Genomic DNA, 21,140 nt, shown 5'->3' on the forward strand with positions numbered 1-21,140 from the left:
GCAATAGGGGTGTGTTCAGATATTTGTGATCACCTTGGCTGCTCCGATATATCTGATGCCGACTGTACATGTTTGGCCCATTCCGATATCGCTCCATAGAGGTTACTTGGGAATACTAAAGCAAAATACAGTCAAAAGTGTGAGATTATGTTATGTATTTACAAGCTTAACAGAGTGTATCTTATCACTAGTTTCTTAACAACATACATTTCATTTTTAACAATTTTAACACGTTCATAAATAACATATTATATACTATTTTATAATAGCATAACAAAGTACCTACACTCATGAGTATGAAAACGGGTCACATTACCTATATGGCAATTCTAGTTCAAAATGAACTATATTATCTATTGACAACCAAAACAGTCTTCTACATAATATTGTCGGGTAAAGTCACAAACCTCTTATCTCCTGCACAAGTTTTGCAATTGTTGGCTAAAGTTGTATATCCCTAAGGTCCTTGAGATTAAGTTGCAAGGTTACCGAGGTTTGCCAATTCTGCCATATTTCCCATAGATATATCAAAGATTATAAGATGTAGGGCTTCACGTCTTGAAATCTAACGCGCTAACGAATTCGCTGTTCTTTTGTTCACGACCACGTTCTGAGTAAAGGTATATAAGTCTACTTCAAGTCGGGCGTGCTACTGCCCAGATACGTCCGCAGGTCGGTGAGGGTGGACCGTATGAGCTTGGCCGGGATGGTCTCGCGCCGTAGCCGCGTGTACGCCGCGTACCGGTGGCAGCCGCCGAAGCTGTAGTAGTAGTCCCCGCCTTGGGAGCCTTTGATCCACAGCACGTCTATCGGGGGTACGTTGCCGGCTTGTTCTTCCTTCTGAAAGTTTGAAAAACGGGTTATTTTTTGTTTTGGATATGAAATAAAGTCTTATGTTAGTCCAAAGAGTAAACTAAGTATGTTAGTTAGTCGGACCATAAAAAAGAATCGTTGTGTAGTGTATAAAAATGAGAATTTTTTGAAGCGGCGATGGCCGAATAGTTGTGGTTTGTTAAGATTATGCTTTCAACACTTTTAAATGCTCAACAATAGATGCCGGATAAGGCTCGCAGCAAGACACTGAACCATTGAAATACAAGGACCTCTTGTTGCTTTAAACCTGGTTATGAGAGTAGGGATAGGGCGCTATAAAGGATAAGGCCAAATGTGTATCATGCAATTTACTTTCCAAATCGGTGACAGACCTTATTTACATGGCACCTCGCTAGATGCGGGCGCTGGGAAACAGAGAATACCCCGACCGCTGAGGGGGAACGTTAATATAGTCCTAGAGCCTTAAAAATACGGCCGCGAGATCAAACGGGACGCGAGATTTTGGCCAAAATCTAACACTAAAGTTTGGTGCACTCACGAATCCGGCGCAAGGTCGTTATCCGGAGAAACACTGCTGCTGGCCGCAGCAGGCGGATGTGGTCAGAAGGCGGCGGCCGTTCGTCGAGCCTTAACTTCTTTAAGCCAGGGCGAGAACGGTCCGCGGCAGCCGGTATCTTCGCGGGCGGGACCGCATGAAGAGCCTCGGGATCGTCAAGCGGCGCTCTGGGCCGCCTGACGCACGGTCTGCGGGTCGGGGCCGTGTGCTGAAACCTTGGGGTCGTCGAACGGCTGGTAGCGCCGTCCGGCACGCTGCCCACGGGCCGAAGCAGCGCCCTGCGGTGGGAGGCGGCGTCAATGCGCCGCGCCGCCAAGCTGGCGGCACACGCTGACGTGCGCGGGAGCACGACTGTCCACCATGTTTCCCCTTCGGAAGGCGGCGAAGGGTACACCGGAACGCGCACTTCACTCACGCGAATCACCCACGCGATTCACCCACGGAAACGGGCCTACATCATAGTCCGAGTTCCCACCGGCTGAGCCGGGCGGCAGGAGGAGACGTGACAATTTTTCCCACAATCGATCTAGGACAAGCTTCCAGCCCACGTCGTCCCGACAAACCAAAAACCCCCCAAGTGTTCTGACCTGTCACCTCTCGAAAAGTCCACCAACCCGTCAATTGCGTTTCGATTCACATCAATGCATTAAACTTCAAACCAACTCGAGCATTTTTTAAATCCAGTAATTCTTGTAAAATACAAATGTTCATTAATACTTGAATTATTTTAAGTTGTTAACAATAATAATTAATAATTACATCTTTTATTACTATTTCCTACATTGTTTCGTTCGGAATATCTTCCCTGCCTATGCAGTAACGAAACCTTCGTTTATTTTGACGTTTCCTCTGTCGAACGATGGAGGACCCACATATTTATGATTTATAATCCCAAGCAACTTTATAAATGATTCCAAAATACTAATTAGATTAGGATGTGACCCATTTGAGCAGTTAGAGTGGATCACAAGGATCACCCTGATATGCGCAAAGCCAGGCTCAGTCCAGTAATTTCAGCACAACCCGGGTGACAAGTTCCGTTCGAGTGGCATTCTCTTTGGGCCCGTTTCTTCGAATCTAGCCAGCCAGGAGGCGGGGTACCTTGATCAACCTACAGCTGAGAAGGTATACTACAGTTTTACATAATTGTCATACTTTGGTATATGTTATTTTGTCGGAAATGCGACACTCATTCATTGCAGGTTGTGTAGTATGTTTTTAGTATGGGAAACCGTGTAGCATCGCTACAATATCCCCTCTCTCGGCAAAGAGGTTAAGTCCGCTTAACCGAGGCAGCCGGGGTAACCGGAGAATTTTTCCCGAAATCAACAAGTCTATTAGGACGTTAATTACGCATGCATATATATACATATACATTTAACATATATCATTGTTATACCCTAAGCTTAGACTTATATGTTGAGCATGCCGGCTATTATTAAAACTTAGTCTACCTATGTCCGTCTCTTGGACTATAAAGTTTTATTACTACTTGTTAGACCTATGTCCTAGACCTTTATCCTTGTATGTTATGTATTGGAAATCACAGTGTCTAGCTAGTACACTGTGGTTTCTACAACCTAACTAAAAATATCCCTTGGATTTCATTTAAAATAATCCTAAGTTGAGCGGTTTAACCACTTTCAATGTAACTACCAATAAGCTAATCTCTATTTTATGGTTAACTAATGTATTTAAAACCTAATTTAAATATCAAGTATTTTCAACTATATTTTTCAATTCTTACTATTTAGTATATTACTAGTAGTCATATACATAGTACAATACTAATAATTATGTTTTAATATAGCATGCTCTACTATGCTTATATGCCTATAACTATAAAACTACTAGTACCTTAATGGAATGTGGTAACTAGTTGCTAGTTTATACCTAGTAATTGCACTTATAGTGGAGGCTAACTTGTAGCTCACACTCAAGTCATATTCCAATGTGTAGCCAGCGGGCTTACACTAAGTGAAAAAGAAAAAACTTGGTTTTCTTTTTCATGTCAAAGTCAGTGAGTTATATCCCATATAAATGAATCACCCTGGACCCTTAGGGTGTGTAGTCACAAAAAAATAAGGTTTTCCAGAAAACACTTGAAAAAATTTTGACCAAATGAGTCAAGGAAGTATGCATACTCAAAAAAAATGGGTTGTTACCGAAGTTCACCCGAAAAATAAAAATAAGTTGGTAGCTTGAAAATACACCTTGTAAAATACAATTTTGAGCATAATGTCACTTAACCAATGCTCTGAGATTAAATGGTAACTGAATTTTTTCAGATTACCTTAACTACAAAGCGGTTTGCTCTAGCAGTCGGAAATTCGGAGGTTATGTGACAAATCAGGAATACTACTCCATGTGGAATGCAGCATGCCGTTCGTCGACATCTCCCTACCTTTAGCGAATACAAATGGTGCATGTTTCAGTACAACATAAAAAATGCTATGCAAAGATAGTTGAAATTGAGGTTGGTACTAAGGCCGATTTCCTCAAATTTCAAACAAAACAAATAATGTGAACATTTAAGTTCTATAAAATAGTTCTATTTAGAACCGAATAAGTCAAAACCGAAAAAAATAATTTAGAGCGTCTCGTCTATCCTACTAAGTCTTCAGAATGTTAAGTTTGAGTTGGTTTGACAAGTAAAAGTGGATAAATATTTTAATACTTTTGAAATGTGTGGGAAATGGGTTGACCGGGCGGGCGGGTGTCCAATGCGGCACCCAGTGGTCGCGTATTAAACAATGAGGTATTAGACACGGGTAGGGGTGGGTGGCTTAGCTATCTACCCCACCTACTTCATGAAATTCCTCTCCTTCCCCGTCCGGCATGTCGGTGAAAAAGCTGGTTTGCTTGTGTCAGGGTATGTAATAAAGTATAATAAATTGATAACACTTCACTTTGCACATGAAGTGTTAAAATAAATTACCACTATGCTCTCAAATGGAGCGTGGTGAAAAAAATAATAAGTGGCTGAGCGCTATGCTAATTAGTCATAGTGTAGCCTAATAAAAATTATAATAATTGATAAAATTGCTACCCTGCCACAAGCAAACTTACAAATTAATTGACATTGTGTTTTTAACTCCAATAATTCAACAATTTTTTTTTTAAATATTAAGTTTTTTTTTTTAAGGACATTTTTTTTTTATAAATTGTTATTATCACCTTTCCAAGCTCACAGTAACCAGGGTAAATGTTTAGAAAGCTTTTAAGTTCGGGCGCCATTGTAGTGTATAAAAATGAGAATTTTTTGAAGCGGCGATGGCCGAATAGTTGTGGTTTGTTAAGATTATGCTTTCAACACTTTTAAATGCTCAACAATAGATGCCGGATAAGGCTCGCAGCAAGACACTGAACCATTGAAATACAAGGACCTCTTGTTGCTTTAAACCTGGTTATGAGAGTAGGGATAGGGCGCTATAAAGGATAAGGCCAAATGTGTATCATGCAATTTACTTTCCAAATCGGTGACAGACCTTATTTACATGGCACCTCGCTAGATGCGGGCGCTGGGAAACAGAGAATACCCCGACCGCTGAGGGGGAACGTTAATATAGTCCTAGAGCCTTAAAAATACGGCCGCGAGATCAAACGGGACGCGAGATTTTGGCCAAAATCTAACACTAAAGTTTGGTGCACTCACGAATCCGGCGCAAGGTCGTTATCCGGAGAAACACTGCTGCTGGCCGCAGCAGGCGGATGTGGTCAGAAGGCGGCGGCCGTTCGTCGAGCCTTAACTTCTTTAAGCCAGGGCGAGAACGGTCCGCGGCAGCCGGTATCTTCGCGGGCGGGACCGCATGAAGAGCCTCGGGATCGTCAAGCGGCGCTCTGGGCCGCCTGACGCACGGTCTGCGGGTCGGGGCCGTGTGCTGAAACCTTGGGGTCGTCGAACGGCTGGTAGCGCCGTCCGGCACGCTGCCCACGGGCCGAAGCAGCGCCCTGCGGTGGGAGGCGGCGTCAATGCGCCGCGCCGCCAAGCTGGCGGCACACGCTGACGTGCGCGGGAGCACGACTGTCCACCATGTTTCCCCTTCGGAAGGCGGCGAAGGGTACACCGGAACGCGCACTTCACTCACGCGAATCACCCACGCGATTCACCCACGGAAACGGGCCTACATCATAGTCCGAGTTCCCACCGGCTGAGCCGGGCGGCAGGAGGAGACGTGACAATTTTTCCCACAATCGATCTAGGACAAGCTTCCAGCCCACGTCGTCCCGACAAACCAAAAACCCCCCAAGTGTTCTGACCTGTCACCTCTCGAAAAGTCCACCAACCCGTCAATTGCGTTTCGATTCACATCAATGCATTAAACTTCAAACCAACTCGAGCATTTTTTAAATCCAGTAATTCTTGTAAAATACAAATGTTCATTAATACTTGAATTATTTTAAGTTGTTAACAATAATAATTAATAATTACATCTTTTATTACTATTTCCTACATTGTTTCGTTCGGAATATCTTCCCTGCCTATGCAGTAACGAAACCTTCGTTTATTTTGACGTTTCCTCTGTCGAACGATGGAGGACCCACATATTTATGATTTATAATCCCAAGCAACTTTATAAATGATTCCAAAATACTAATTAGATTAGGATGTGACCCATTTGAGCAGTTAGAGTGGATCACAAGGATCACCCTGATATGCGCAAAGCCAGGCTCAGTCCAGTAATTTCAGCACAACCCGGGTGACAAGTTCCGTTCGAGTGGCATTCTCTTTGGGCCCGTTTCTTCGAATCTAGCCAGCCAGGAGGCGGGGTACCTTGATCAACCTACAGCTGAGAAGGTATACTACAGTTTTACATAATTGTCATACTTTGGTATATGTTATTTTGTCGGAAATGCGACACTCATTCATTGCAGGTTGTGTAGTATGTTTTTAGTATGGGAAACCGTGTAGCATCGCTACAATATCCCCTCTCTCGGCAAAGAGGTTAAGTCCGCTTAACCGAGGCAGCCGGGGTAACCGGAGAATTTTTCCCGAAATCAACAAGTCTATTAGGACGTTAATTACGCATGCATATATATACATATACATTTAACATATATCATTGTTATACCCTAAGCTTAGACTTATATGTTGAGCATGCCGGCTATTATTAAAACTTAGTCTACCTATGTCCGTCTCTTGGACTATAAAGTTTTATTACTACTTGTTAGACCTATGTCCTAGACCTTTATCCTTGTATGTTATGTATTGGAAATCACAGTGTCTAGCTAGTACACTGTGGTTTCTACAACCTAACTAAAAATATCCCTTGGATTTCATTTAAAATAATCCTAAGTTGAGCGGTTTAACCACTTTCAATGTAACTACCAATAAGCTAATCTCTATTTTATGGTTAACTAATGTATTTAAAACCTAATTTAAATATCAAGTATTTTCAACTATATTTTTCAATTCTTACTATTTAGTATATTACTAGTAGTCATATACATAGTACAATACTAATAATTATGTTTTAATATAGCATGCTCTACTATGCTTATATGCCTATAACTATAAAACTACTAGTACCTTAATGGAATGTGGTAACTAGTTGCTAGTTTATACCTAGTAATTGCACTTATAGTGGAGGCTAACTTGTAGCTCACACTCAAGTCATATTCCAATGTGTAGCCAGCGGGCTTACACTAAGTGAAAAAGAAAAAACTTGGTTTTCTTTTTCATGTCAAAGTCAGTGAGTTATATCCCATATAAATGAATCACCCTGGACCCTTAGGGTGTGTAGTCACAAAAAAATAAGGTTTTCCAGAAAACACTTGAAAAAATTTTGACCAAATGAGTCAAGGAAGTATGCATACTCAAAAAAAATGGGTTGTTACCGAAGTTCACCCGAAAAATAAAAATAAGTTGGTAGCTTGAAAATACACCTTGTAAAATACAATTTTGAGCATAATGTCACTTAACCAATGCTCTGAGATTAAATGGTAACTGAATTTTTTCAGATTACCTTAACTACAAAGCGGTTTGCTCTAGCAGTCGGAAATTCGGAGGTTATGTGACAAATCAGGAATACTACTCCATGTGGAATGCAGCATGCCGTTCGTCGACATCTCCCTACCTTTAGCGAATACAAATGGTGCATGTTTCAGTACAACATAAAAAATGCTATGCAAAGATAGTTGAAATTGAGGTTGGTACTAAGGCCGATTTCCTCAAATTTCAAACAAAACAAATAATGTGAACATTTAAGTTCTATAAAATAGTTCTATTTAGAACCGAATAAGTCAAAACCGAAAAAAATAATTTAGAGCGTCTCGTCTATCCTACTAAGTCTTCAGAATGTTAAGTTTGAGTTGGTTTGACAAGTAAAAGTGGATAAATATTTTAATACTTTTGAAATGTGTGGGAAATGGGTTGACCGGGCGGGCGGGTGTCCAATGCGGCACCCAGTGGTCGCGTATTAAACAATGAGGTATTAGACACGGGTAGGGGTGGGTGGCTTAGCTATCTACCCCACCTACTTCATGAAATTCCTCTCCTTCCCCGTCCGGCATGTCGGTGAAAAAGCTGGTTTGCTTGTGTCAGGGTATGTAATAAAGTATAATAAATTGATAACACTTCACTTTGCACATGAAGTGTTAAAATAAATTACCACTATGCTCTCAAATGGAGCGTGGTGAAAAAAATAATAAGTGGCTGAGCGCTATGCTAATTAGTCATAGTGTAGCCTAATAAAAATTATAATAATTGATAAAATTGCTACCCTGCCACAAGCAAACTTACAAATTAATTGACATTGTGTTTTTAACTCCAATAATTCAACAATTTTTTTTTTAAATATTAAGTTTTTTTTTTTAAGGACATTTTTTTTTTATAAATTGTTATTATCACCTTTCCAAGCTCACAGTAACCAGGGTAAATGTTTAGAAAGCTTTTAAGTTCGGGCGCCATTGTAGTGTATAAAAATGAGAATTTTTTGAAGCGGCGATGGCCGAATAGTTGTGGTTTGTTAAGATTATGCTTTCAACACTTTTAAATGCTCAACAATAGATGCCGGATAAGGCTCGCAGCAAGACACTGAACCATTGAAATACAAGGACCTCTTGTTGCTTTAAACCTGGTTATGAGAGTAGGGATAGGGCGCTATAAAGGATAAGGCCAAATGTGTATCATGCAATTTACTTTCCAAATCGGTGACAGACCTTATTTACATGGCACCTCGCTAGATGCGGGCGCTGGGAAACAGAGAATACCCCGACCGCTGAGGGGGAACGTTAATATAGTCCTAGAGCCTTAAAAATACGGCCGCGAGATCAAACGGGACGCGAGATTTTGGCCAAAATCTAACACTAAAGTTTGGTGCACTCACGAATCCGGCGCAAGGTCGTTATCCGGAGAAACACTGCTGCTGGCCGCAGCAGGCGGATGTGGTCAGAAGGCGGCGGCCGTTCGTCGAGCCTTAACTTCTTTAAGCCAGGGCGAGAACGGTCCGCGGCAGCCGGTATCTTCGCGGGCGGGACCGCATGAAGAGCCTCGGGATCGTCAAGCGGCGCTCTGGGCCGCCTGACGCACGGTCTGCGGGTCGGGGCCGTGTGCTGAAACCTTGGGGTCGTCGAACGGCTGGTAGCGCCGTCCGGCACGCTGCCCACGGGCCGAAGCAGCGCCCTGCGGTGGGAGGCGGCGTCAATGCGCCGCGCCGCCAAGCTGGCGGCACACGCTGACGTGCGCGGGAGCACGACTGTCCACCATGTTTCCCCTTCGGAAGGCGGCGAAGGGTACACCGGAACGCGCACTTCACTCACGCGAATCACCCACGCGATTCACCCACGGAAACGGGCCTACATCATAGTCCGAGTTCCCACCGGCTGAGCCGGGCGGCAGGAGGAGACGTGACAATTTTTCCCACAATCGATCTAGGACAAGCTTCCAGCCCACGTCGTCCCGACAAACCAAAAACCCCCCAAGTGTTCTGACCTGTCACCTCTCGAAAAGTCCACCAACCCGTCAATTGCGTTTCGATTCACATCAATGCATTAAACTTCAAACCAACTCGAGCATTTTTTAAATCCAGTAATTCTTGTAAAATACAAATGTTCATTAATACTTGAATTATTTTAAGTTGTTAACAATAATAATTAATAATTACATCTTTTATTACTATTTCCTACATTGTTTCGTTCGGAATATCTTCCCTGCCTATGCAGTAACGAAACCTTCGTTTATTTTGACGTTTCCTCTGTCGAACGATGGAGGACCCACATATTTATGATTTATAATCCCAAGCAACTTTATAAATGATTCCAAAATACTAATTAGATTAGGATGTGACCCATTTGAGCAGTTAGAGTGGATCACAAGGATCACCCTGATATGCGCAAAGCCAGGCTCAGTCCAGTAATTTCAGCACAACCCGGGTGACAAGTTCCGTTCGAGTGGCATTCTCTTTGGGCCCGTTTCTTCGAATCTAGCCAGCCAGGAGGCGGGGTACCTTGATCAACCTACAGCTGAGAAGGTATACTACAGTTTTACATAATTGTCATACTTTGGTATATGTTATTTTGTCGGAAATGCGACACTCATTCATTGCAGGTTGTGTAGTATGTTTTTAGTATGGGAAACCGTGTAGCATCGCTACAGTTGTTAGAAAAATATAATCTTATTGTCTGTTTTCTAAAACGGGACTTAATTGCGTATAAGTTTTAAGATTTAACTCCGACGTTTCGAGCACAGCGTTGTCCCGTACTATTAGGTAGTACTTGGGTAGTACACAGTATATAAATATGTACAAAGACGGATTTATCCCTTAAGTATTTGTTTCACAAATGTTCTTAACAGATGACGAATTACAACCTAATTAACCCTTTTAACGTCACGGCTATCGTGCGCATCAATGTGATTCTTGGCGGAATGTAACTTGACGTCTTTGGCGGTCAAAGGTAAATGTACCTATGTTTGAGGGAATAGGTAAGTAAGTAATCACCTTAATAGTGTCCATAAGCGACAGAACCTTATTCTCGTCCAGCTCGGGGATGAACGGTCGGATGAGCACCGAGATCGGGATGTCGTAAACCTCCTCCTTCCATGCGCTGTGTACGCTCGTCATCCTTGCTGCTGAAACATACGTGTGTATAGATCATCACCCCTAATGATATGTACTATAAGTAATTTAGATTCTTAGATTCCATCAAATCTCAATAGTCCTTACACCCTGGCGGGTGTTGCCTCTGCGCGAGTCCCATGACACGGGCAAGGGCGCATCCGCTCGGTGTACCCCTTACCTACATCTTCATTAAAGTTGTCAGTAGAAAAAGGCCCGAAATTCTAATTTCCTAAGGGACGAATACCCTTCGCGCCTACATATTTTTTTAAATTGTCGCCTTTTTCTACTGACTGAAATGGCTTGACAGAGTCATAAATGATGTCCATGTCCACATACCTACGCCATGTTCGCCGAGAGAGGAATCGCCAGAGCAGTCGCCAATGATAACGACGAGCATAAGTAGAAGTAAGTATGTTACCATTGTAAAAGAAAGAAGAAATTTTATAGACATTCACTTTTAACTGTTAAAAATGTGAATGCAGCTTTGCCACAACCAAGAAAGTTGTATAGGTAAGGTACCTGATACCTATGGTAGAAACTATTCAAAAAAGCGGTTGACACTCCGCGGATGAGGCGTAACCTTACGTCAATACAGTACCTAGAGCCATAGAGTTTACTATAGCTACTCCCAAAGAGAATTAAATCACTACGCTATCTACTCCCCAACCTACCTTACTGTGTTCACAGTGTCTACACTCTACAAAATTTAATAATAAATATGTGACGTGTATAATCTTACCATATATCACCTGTTTTTATTATTATCAAACAAGATTACGGTATTATCTATGCAAGCCGAAGCAAACAAAGTCAGCCAGTGGTCAGGCTGACCTTTCCGAATGCATAATACCTATTCACAAGCATACATGAGGTATATGCTCACCTCAGTTCAGGTAGGTATAGGTACTTATTTATTACAATAGAATACAGTGCTAACATTGACATAGATATCTATATAGGGACTGGCTTTACGGACAATAATAATGAGGCATGCCAGGGGCCAGTACAGCGGTGTGAAATCACTACAACGCGATTGGTTGATGAGTTCGCATCACACGCGCGATTGGTTGACGAGTTCGCATTACGCGCGCTATTGGTCGCAACTATAGTCGCGTTAGACTGCACGATTGGCTGGAATTCGTGGGTAGCACCGCTGAAGTAGTACGATGTTTAGTGCCCCATTAGCCCGTCCTTAGATATTATACGTCAATGAGTGCTAATTTGTAAACATTTGACTTGACGGGGCCGGTAACTCCGGTAAGTCTGTTTATATCATGCGATTATAGCGCGAATTGTTAAATAAATATAGCATAGAATTGATAAACATACATTCACGTACACGGTACTTGGGTCACTTTGACCTGTAGGTACCTCAAATTAGTAAACAAGAAAATGAAGTTGTTTTCAATTTGTATGAAAAGCAGACCTATATTGATTAAATTAATTTTGTATTAAGCAGAAACGTCTGCGAACGATGCTATTAAGCTTCGAAATAAATATAATATTCGCTGAATTGGGTACGGTCTTGGTAGCTCAGATGGCAGAGCACTGTCCTAGTGGTCCAGTGGTCGTGGGTTCAAGTCCCACCCAAGAAAGTGAATTTTTCCACTTTTAATTTATTTCGATATTGATTAGTCGCATTTTTGTTCAAGATTAGCATTTATTTAGGTATCTTTTTAGTATGTTTTATTCGATAATATGACTACTTATAGTCTATTATCTAATTTTAGTACGCCGAGTGCAAGGTTGTTCTAGGTGCTCTCAAGCCGCCAGTAACTTAAATAAGTGCTGTATAAACTACAACCGGAATCATTGACCTAACGAGCCTTCGCCTTCCACAAAGCACATATAATATATGTATAGTAATAGACCCTATAATGGACGTGGAACCAGTGATGGGACATAAAACCACAAATCCTCTATAAAATAAGTATGTAAAAGTAGTTTATAAACACTGGCTATATTTTACCATAAATAAGAGTTATAGAGCTGTTTAAGTTTGACTTTTTATTAATTTCGGTTACTTTTTAAGAAATTGGCGCCAACCCAAAGATTGTCGTGTCACTGGAAAAAATAACCAGTAAGAATTCTTAACAACTTCGCTAAGAGAGTTGACTTCATATACCTATTAATTATTACTTGGTGTAAACTAGAATGTGTTTTGTTAATTGCATTTACCATACCTTAGATAAGGTATACAACACACTATGTTGTGACTCTAGAGATGTATAAAAAATAGTGGTATTTTGCCCAATCCCATTATAGGAGCTGTAAAACTGCATAGGTACCTCCTATGATGGGACAATTTACATAATGGTGCTTGCCATGGCGTAATTTCATGTTTAAACAATACAGAAGTATAATGTAGTTACGAACTATGTCAGGAGGTCTCCTCGGACTTCGAATAAAATAATATCCTTTTTACAAAATTTTATTTAACTTGCCCTGTTAGTTTGTACTCGTATGTTAGTGTGGTTCAAATCTTGGAAATGGCATTTGAGCCACTTTCGGATTTCCGATTAAGTTGAAATTTTGGATACGTGTGCAAATCGGATGACAATGCAATATTATGATAACATGGACCAGAACTCATGATGGAGACAGGAGGTGGCCATAGGAACTCTGTGATAAACGCAACCTAATTGTGTTTGGGTTTGTTAGAATTGTCTCTTGTTGGCTAATGTTGGCTGTCGAAAGAAAAATACATTCTTGCATAAAAGCTTATACTACCAAAAATGACTAATAATTAGTTTTTGGCCAAAAACTTATTCCCTATTCCAATATCTTATACTGATAGGGTATGTCCATTATGGGGGGCCCATTACTGGATCCACGTCCATTACCGGGGTTCCATTACTGGAGCTTTGCTGTCCATGACTGGAGAAAAAAAACATACAGTACAGTCACCGCACGGGATTGTTACGCCATATAGAGTCCTATAGTTAAATTGGTAGTTCCATACTTACGCTGTGGTATGTCCAATTTAGCTAGAACCCTAAATGGCGTAACAATCGCGGAGCGTGATGGTACATTGTCACTGTTAGACGGTGCAAACTTGTATTGACCACCCAGAGTGGTCACCGAATGACTGCATGACCGAGGCATTCGTTGCTAAACAACTCAGCTCACCAACAATTCTGCAGGCTCTGCAAGGCCGTGTGCGCTTCAAATGTGCCTAATTCAAACAAAATGGTACGTCGTTTGTCAAAAAGGCCCTACACTATGCCACAAAGATTCATTTTATAAAATGTCGACCTACCTACCAATAGCGGGATTAGCGGGAGAAAGACTGCACGACATTTCTCTAGAAGAGCTTGACTTGATATATTTTATACCTGCGTGAAACAAGTCTAAAATACCTATACTCGACTTCCGAACGTGAACTCAAGGGATATACCTAGCTATTTCTATTTGTGAAACTATTGGAACCTAAAGTTTAGCGCGTTTTTGTGTACCTACCTAAATTTGTATGCTTGGATAAGTATAATTTAAAAGCACCAGTTGATATAATGAATGTTGATTAGCAAGTTTAGTACGTGACTGGCTTTTAATTACCTATATCTGTATGGCCTTAAATAATCTAAGAATTCAATCTTAGAGGAAGCATTAAGAGTCCAAGATACTTGAATATGCAACAATTTAATTTAATTACTTACATCCGGTGTTTTAACTATAAGTACCTAATATGACATGTGTCTGAAGCAAAATAGTTGATAGAGTCTGTGCGGAAAGAGAAGAGTCGTGGAATGTATGGGGCCCAATACAATCCACGACTCTTCTCTTTCCGCACAGACTCTTAACTAGTTGAACCACGACGTTCCAAAATTGAACCACGAACGTAGGGATGAGTGGTTTGAAAAGTCTTTAAAATCTTGTTCTTGAGTGTTGCGAGAGTCTCACTCAAGGCACGAGGGATTAACAAACTTAATTATTGCAACCGAGAACACAAAAAATCCTACAGCCAACTTGAGAAAAAAGTTGCATCAAAAGACTTTGCCACTTTAGTGGATAAAATGAAACTTTCTCATCAGTTTCTGATGAGTAAACAGAGCTACGCTAATACAATAAAGTTGTGTTCAATACATTTTTCGTCGAGCGTGCTCGTGTCGCCGGCGGTACGAAGTTACACGAAGTTGTGTCTTATTTACTTATCAAACCGCGATGAGCCCGATTTCGTATAGGTATCTTATTATTGTTTATTTGTTTATTTATTTGTTGCATACAATTAACACTTACAGTTTAACCTTACGTGCTAATTGGAATTACATTTCTTAATAGCTAACAACATGCATTTTTCGAATAAATAAAGTGAAATGATTATTATTAGTACATTCGATTTCAATCTATATATAACACATGTAATTGATTAAATGTCGCTAAAGGATAATTAAATCGTGGGATTGCAATACTAATTAATTAAATGTCATGAATATAAATAAATCGAGGAATTACAATAATTATATAAAGTCATAAAAAAAGGTCATAAAAATACAATTTCGGATGAAGTCAAGCAGATAAGAGTAGGTACAATATAGGCAATTTATTAAAATTAAGTCAGTCGTACATAAGCAATGTCAAATATTTCAAGCGAATAATTAATGTAGTACGTAAGTTATATTAGGCAATGGAGCTAGTGGTAACGATTGATTCAATGTAGCGATTTGATGCAGCTAGGAATTTAGACTCCGTCGTGAAAAAAATATCTAGTTGATTGTCGCTGTCCAAGATGTTGTTAAGCAACGTTAAAGCCTGGTGGAGAGGGGACGTAGCAAGCAGGCGCGTCCGGCCTGGAGGTACTGCAAAGAGGCCACGGCTACGGGGCCGTAGCTGTTTCGCGGTGAGACGGGGGACCCGCAGGCTTATTTGTAGTAATAACGGTGGGTTTGTTACTTGTCCCCGAATTAATTGGAAAAAATATATTATTGAGTACATATTTCTACGTGACTCTAAGGATGTATAATCTGCCATGCCTAAAACGAATAGGGTGGGATAAAGAAGGGGATAAAAGCCATATAACTTCTTATAGAGGAACCTTATGAATGATTTTTGGACTTTCTCTATTAGAACCGTGTAGTGTTTTTCATGGGGACTCCAAATAACTGCGTTTGTTTCGAGTTTACTTCGAACGAATGCGTTATAGAGTACTGTCATAGCATGCTTATTGTTAAATAGCTTCGCTTGACGCATGACGAATCCGAGGCATCTACGGGCTTCGTTACAGGTTATTGTAATGTGCTTATTAAATGTGAGCTGAGAATCAAACCACGTTCCTAAATCTTTAATTTCTTTGACGCGTTTCAAAGGCTTGCCCTCTATGACGTAAGGATGGGTTATAGGGAGTCGAGCTCGCGTATATGTGATAACCGAGCATTTGTCATTGTTAAGGAATAAGCCATTGTCGCGCGCCCAGGCGCAAACTCTGTCTATGTCAAGTTGCAGTAAGTAAAAGTCTTGTTTGCTGTTAATTGGCATAGCCAATTTTAGGTCATCCGCGAATAAGAGGCACGATGAATGATTTAATGCTGCCGGTAGGTCGTTCAGTACGGATATGATGGTCGTTCTTGTCTACGTGACAGCGTGATAAAACGGTGTCCGTCACTTTCTTTCCCACGGTGTTAAACAGTGACAGTTATTTTATCACGTGGATAAAGATGGATAAAGCTATCCATAATAGGCTGGCAGGAGAATTAAAAACAGAAGGGGCCCGAGACTACTTCCCTGCCCGATTCCCGATGTTACCAAAAACGAAGTAGATCGCGCGCCTTCATATTGAACATATTGTTGTCGTTCCGAGAGGTAACTAGCTACGAACTCAAGTAGATAGGTACCAAAACCTGCAGCAGATAGCTTCTTGAGCAACACATCGTTATCAACTTTATCAAAAGCTTTCTGGAAGTCGAAGTAAGCAATGTCTACTTGCCTGCGTTGGTCAAGGTTATTCGATATGATGGAAATGATATTAAGAAGATTTGATGTGGTTGAGCGCCTCGGTAGAAATCCATGCTGCTCGTCACAGAACCAGCCATTCAGCTGCTTAAACACTTTGGCGTAAATTATGGCTTCGAATACTTTCCCGAAGACTGATAGCACGGCAATCGGCCTATAGTTGCGGACGTCGGATTTGGATCCTGATTTATGTATTGGGAGAACTTTAGTTGTTTTCCAAACCGTAGGGTATGTTCTATTTTTCAATGCTAGGTTAAATATATATTTCAGTGGTTGTATAAATGCTTCACGACAGTCCTTAATAATGAATTGTGGTATTTCATCTGGACCTTGAGTATGCTTGGGTCGCAAGCGGTTTATGGCCGTTCGGATATCCACTTTACTAATAACATCTATCGTGACGTGTCGGGTGCTGGACATTTGTGATTCGGCTGTGGCAGCCTCTGAAGCCGCAAACGCATCGAGTTTGGGGACATTCTGCAAGAATACGCTTTTAAAGAAGTCGGCAAAGGAGTCCGCGACCTCTTGTGCTGACATGTTGCTGAATATTGCTGGCTGGTTACATTTACGCTGTCGCTTTATGTATGACCAAAACGAGGAAGGATCCTTCACGATATTTATTTGTAAGTGGTTAATGTATGAACGCTTATCAGTTTCGGTTTTAGTATGTATACTAATTTACGGTAATAAGTGAAAAAAGCATAATACAATTGGTTCCCAGTTTGCTTATATAACTTATGGTACGCGTTTTTTAATTTATTTAAATGAATAAGGTCGCGAGAAAACCACTCGGGGTACTGCTGGCTGGGCTTATTTTTTATGGGCTGCTTAAAGGGTATGCATTCATTAAAATACTTGTCCAGAATACTATAGAAACATTGAGTGCAATCATTTACATCGAACATATCCCGCATTAAAGTCCAATCGGAGTTAGCAATATATTCATACAGAAGAGGATAATTTGCTTTACGGTAGTTCCTCTCTTGGGCTCGGGTATCGTCTATGACGCTATCGGTAAAACGATTACTAAATAGGGTGGAAACTGACATTTCAATATTAAGAGGATTATGGTGCTGCTCGGTCGAGACCAAACCCGCGACAGCCTAAGTAACCGTTACTAGTGTGGTTATTATATCAGTCTACGGCGGTAAAAAAGTTAAGCACCTCGCCTGCATCCCCAGTCTGTGTCTTTGCTGGTCTCTCACATTACCTCGAGATTGTTTATTAATAACCGGTCATTTCTTGGCTAAGTTTCGTACCTAGGTTGCCTATAAAGGACGAGGTAACTTTCGCAAATAGCCTGTACATACCGTGAAACCACCCACACACAAATATATAGGTAGGTACTTAATTCCAGTACTAGTACAACTATGGTCCACATTCCATAACTTCGAGACGTAATTATGATTAAGGCCCCGTGGATTCAGGTTCTTCTTTGATTCTCACAGAGTCTCCCTTATTAAAATAAGGGGTTCGTTGTTCTTTTTAGGGTTCCGTACCTCAAAAGGAAAATAATTTTTAAGAAAAAAAAACCGACTTCCATGAGGGACACCCCGGTGAAAGAACAGTTATTTGTTTTAAATTTTGGGGGAAAATTTGTTGTTTAACCGTCGTGCTTTGAAACCCTCGGAACGCTCAAGATTCCATTTTTCGAACCACTCGCTACGCTTGTGGTTCAATTTTGGAATCTTTCGCTTGCTCGGGTATCAATATTAGTCCAGATAAAAGCCCGGATCCAGATCCAGGTCTTGGTCCAGGCCCGGCTCCGGGTTTGAGTCTAGGTCCGGGTCCGAACCGGGCCGGGTCCGAGTCCGGGCCCTAGTCCGGATCCGGATCCGGGTCTCCCAGTCCAAGTCGAAATCAAAATCGCCAAACGTGTACTATGCGTCGTTGAAGAATTCTGTTCTGATCATCATCAGCAGTTCCACTGCATCAAATGCGACAGTTTTTAATGAAAATGCTTGATTTTTTGATGAAAATACAAAAATCTCTATACGCATGCCTTTAAGATTTGAGGAGTTCCCTCGATTCCTCATAGATCCCATCATCAGAATTCTAGCTTGACAAAAATGTGGCTTAAAAACTTAACTTACTTAACAAACATAACGAAGAGGACAAATCGCCAAACGTGTACTATGCGTCGTTGAAGAGTTCTGTTCTGATCATCATCAGCAGTTCCACTGCATGAAATGCGACAGTTTTTAATGAAAATGCTTGATTTGTTGATAAAAACACAAAAATTACTATATGTATGCCTTTTAGATTTGAGGAGTTCCCTCGATTCCTCATGGATTCCATCATCAGAACTGAGTTTTGACAAAAACAGGACCAATCTGTATGCATATACGTACAATCAAAAAAAGAATTTTCATAATCGGTCCAGTAATGACGGAGATATGGAGTAACAAACATAAAAAAAAAAAAAAAAAAAACATACAACCGAATTGATAACCTCCTCCTTTTAGATTTGGAAGTCGGTTAAAAAAGGAACCCTAGCTTATAGGATCACTCGTGCGTCTGTTTATATGTCTGTCCGACTATTCCCCCCCCCCCCTTCTTTATCTCCGACACATACACAAAATAGTTATTTACCTATAGATGACAGGAAAACCTACAGCTGGTCAAGCAAATCTTGTCAGTAAAAAAAGGCGCGAAATTCAAATTTTCTATGGGACAATATCCCTTCGCGCCTACATTTTTCAAACTTACCGCCTTTTTCTACTGACAAGATCTGCTTGACCAGCTATATTATAAATGTGCAATCAAGCGTGAGTCGGACTTAATGTACGGAACCCTAGCAACGCGCGTCCAACTCGCACTTGGCCGGTTTTTAGGGTTCCGTACCCAAAGGGTAAAAACGGGACCCTATTACTAAGACTCCGCTGTCCGTCCGTCCGTCCGTCCGTCCGTCCGTGTGTCACCAGGCTGTATCTCACGAATCGTGATAGCTAGACAGTTGAAATTTTCACAGATGATGTATTTCTGTTGCCGCTATAACAACAAATACTAAAAACAGAATAAAATAAAGATTTAAGTGGGGCTCCCATACAACAAACGTGATTTTTGACCGAAGTTAAGCAACGTCGGGCGGGGTCAGTACTTGGATGGGTGACCGTTTTTTTGTTTTTTTTTTGCTTGTTTTGCTCTATTTTTTGTTGATGGTGCGGAACCCTCCGTGCGCGAGTCCGACTCGCACTTGGCCGGTTTTTTATTTTATGACAAACATAATAGAATCGATCGTATCGAAAGTGTTATATTATATGCATACATTACGCAGTATCATCTGAAATTCTAATAATTTTCATCAGATTTCCCCACTACACACGCAATGTAGTTTTTGTACTTTTTTGCGGTTACCGACTTCATGAGCATGACTCGACAATTATGATCTAACCTTGTGTAATTATGAAATCGTAATAGTAAAAAAAACGATAAAATAACGTTATATTATTTCCAAGGTAATTGTTTGTATTGTTTTTGTTTTTCACCATGAAAATTACCACAGATAAGAGCATAATAGCTAGGTTGATAAAAATATCGTTCAAAAACGAGTAAAATTAAAAACTACGTAGGCAAAATAAAACTATAGGTCTGTGCTATAGGTACTTACAAGTTTTAACAGCGGCCACGGAATTACTTAAATTGCAAATGGATCTTAACATGAGAGTGAATTAAAGACGACGTGTGCCCCCGTCGAATGTTGGCGCGGCACTGAGGCGGAGGCTCGTACTATTCGTCATCGTTACCTATTTGTGACCGGCTGATAAAGCCATTAACAAACAACTTTACCTGTTATGTTATGATAATTAAATTATTGGGTTTTCATTTCGGATCAAAACAACGGTAATCGGCGATTCTAAGTGATAAAAGTAAAAGGTACTATTTAAGCTTGTGGCATTGATTTAGGTATGCATTATTAAGCCATTATTAATTATTATTATGTAGCTATCGTCCAGCTCTAGTTTTCGTCCACTTGACGAAATATGAATATAAACCTACATTGCTACATAAATTTGGATTTATTCCAATACTTAATATCTTAACAATTTATCTATCTACATAAATATGATGTTTCGCAAGTAGCAAATTAAATATCAAAAATATTATTACTATATTATGGCAATTGTTATTAATACTTACGAAATCTATTCTGCGATAAATAGGAAAGATAACGAATAAAAAACTAGATGTACCTAACGTAAAATAAACTTTATTTACCTTAATAATTACACATAAAATAGAATTTATTGAATAAGTAGGGCGTCTTCCAGCGGGGGCGGCGGGACTATTTCGCGCTGCTGCCGGACTTCGGTTCTGCTCTGCAGCAAAAGGGTTAAGTGGGTCATACTCATTCATACGCACATAAAAAACCGGCCAAGTGCGAGTCGGACTCGCGTTCTAAGGGTTCCGTCCATTAAGTCCGACTCCCGCTTGACTGCACATTTGCACGGACCTATGTGCATTTTTTGTCAGACATATCCTAACTAAATATGTTAATTTTATCACAATTATAATAACTCTACTGGCGAAAGTGTTCCCAACATCTTTATTTATATGAATTTAAAAGTGGAAAAATTACTCTCTTGGGTGAGACTTGAACTCACGGCGTCTGGAGTTCAAGTGTCACCCAAGACAGTATTTTTTCCAATTTTTAATTTATTCTGAGCATAATAGCATCGGTCGCAGACATTTCTGCTTCTTAAAAAAATAATTAAATTGTATGTGTATATATATCAAGTCCAGAA

General features: G+C 40.6%; 1 protein-coding gene across 1 annotated transcript; it reads right to left on the minus strand.

The window, feature by feature from the left end:
- Positions 1 to 630: 630 nt before the first annotated feature.
- Positions 631 to 20,117, minus strand: LOC134660727 (sulfiredoxin-1). The gene is made up of 3 exons (XM_063516510.1): positions 20,006 to 20,117; positions 10,330 to 10,460; positions 631 to 840 (listed from the first exon to the last, which is right to left on the minus strand). Exons 1-3 carry the CDS (start codon positions 20,055 to 20,057, stop codon positions 631 to 633), a joined length of 393 nt encoding a protein of 130 aa, XP_063372580.1. The 5' UTR covers positions 20,058 to 20,117.
- Between the last annotated feature and the right edge of the window lie 1,023 nt (positions 20,118 to 21,140).

The sequence above is a fragment of the Cydia amplana genome, chromosome Z (genome assembly GCF_948474715.1).
Source record: "Cydia amplana chromosome Z, ilCydAmpl1.1, whole genome shotgun sequence".
In the NCBI taxonomy this organism is placed as follows: Eukaryota; Metazoa; Arthropoda; class Insecta; order Lepidoptera; family Tortricidae; genus Cydia; species Cydia amplana.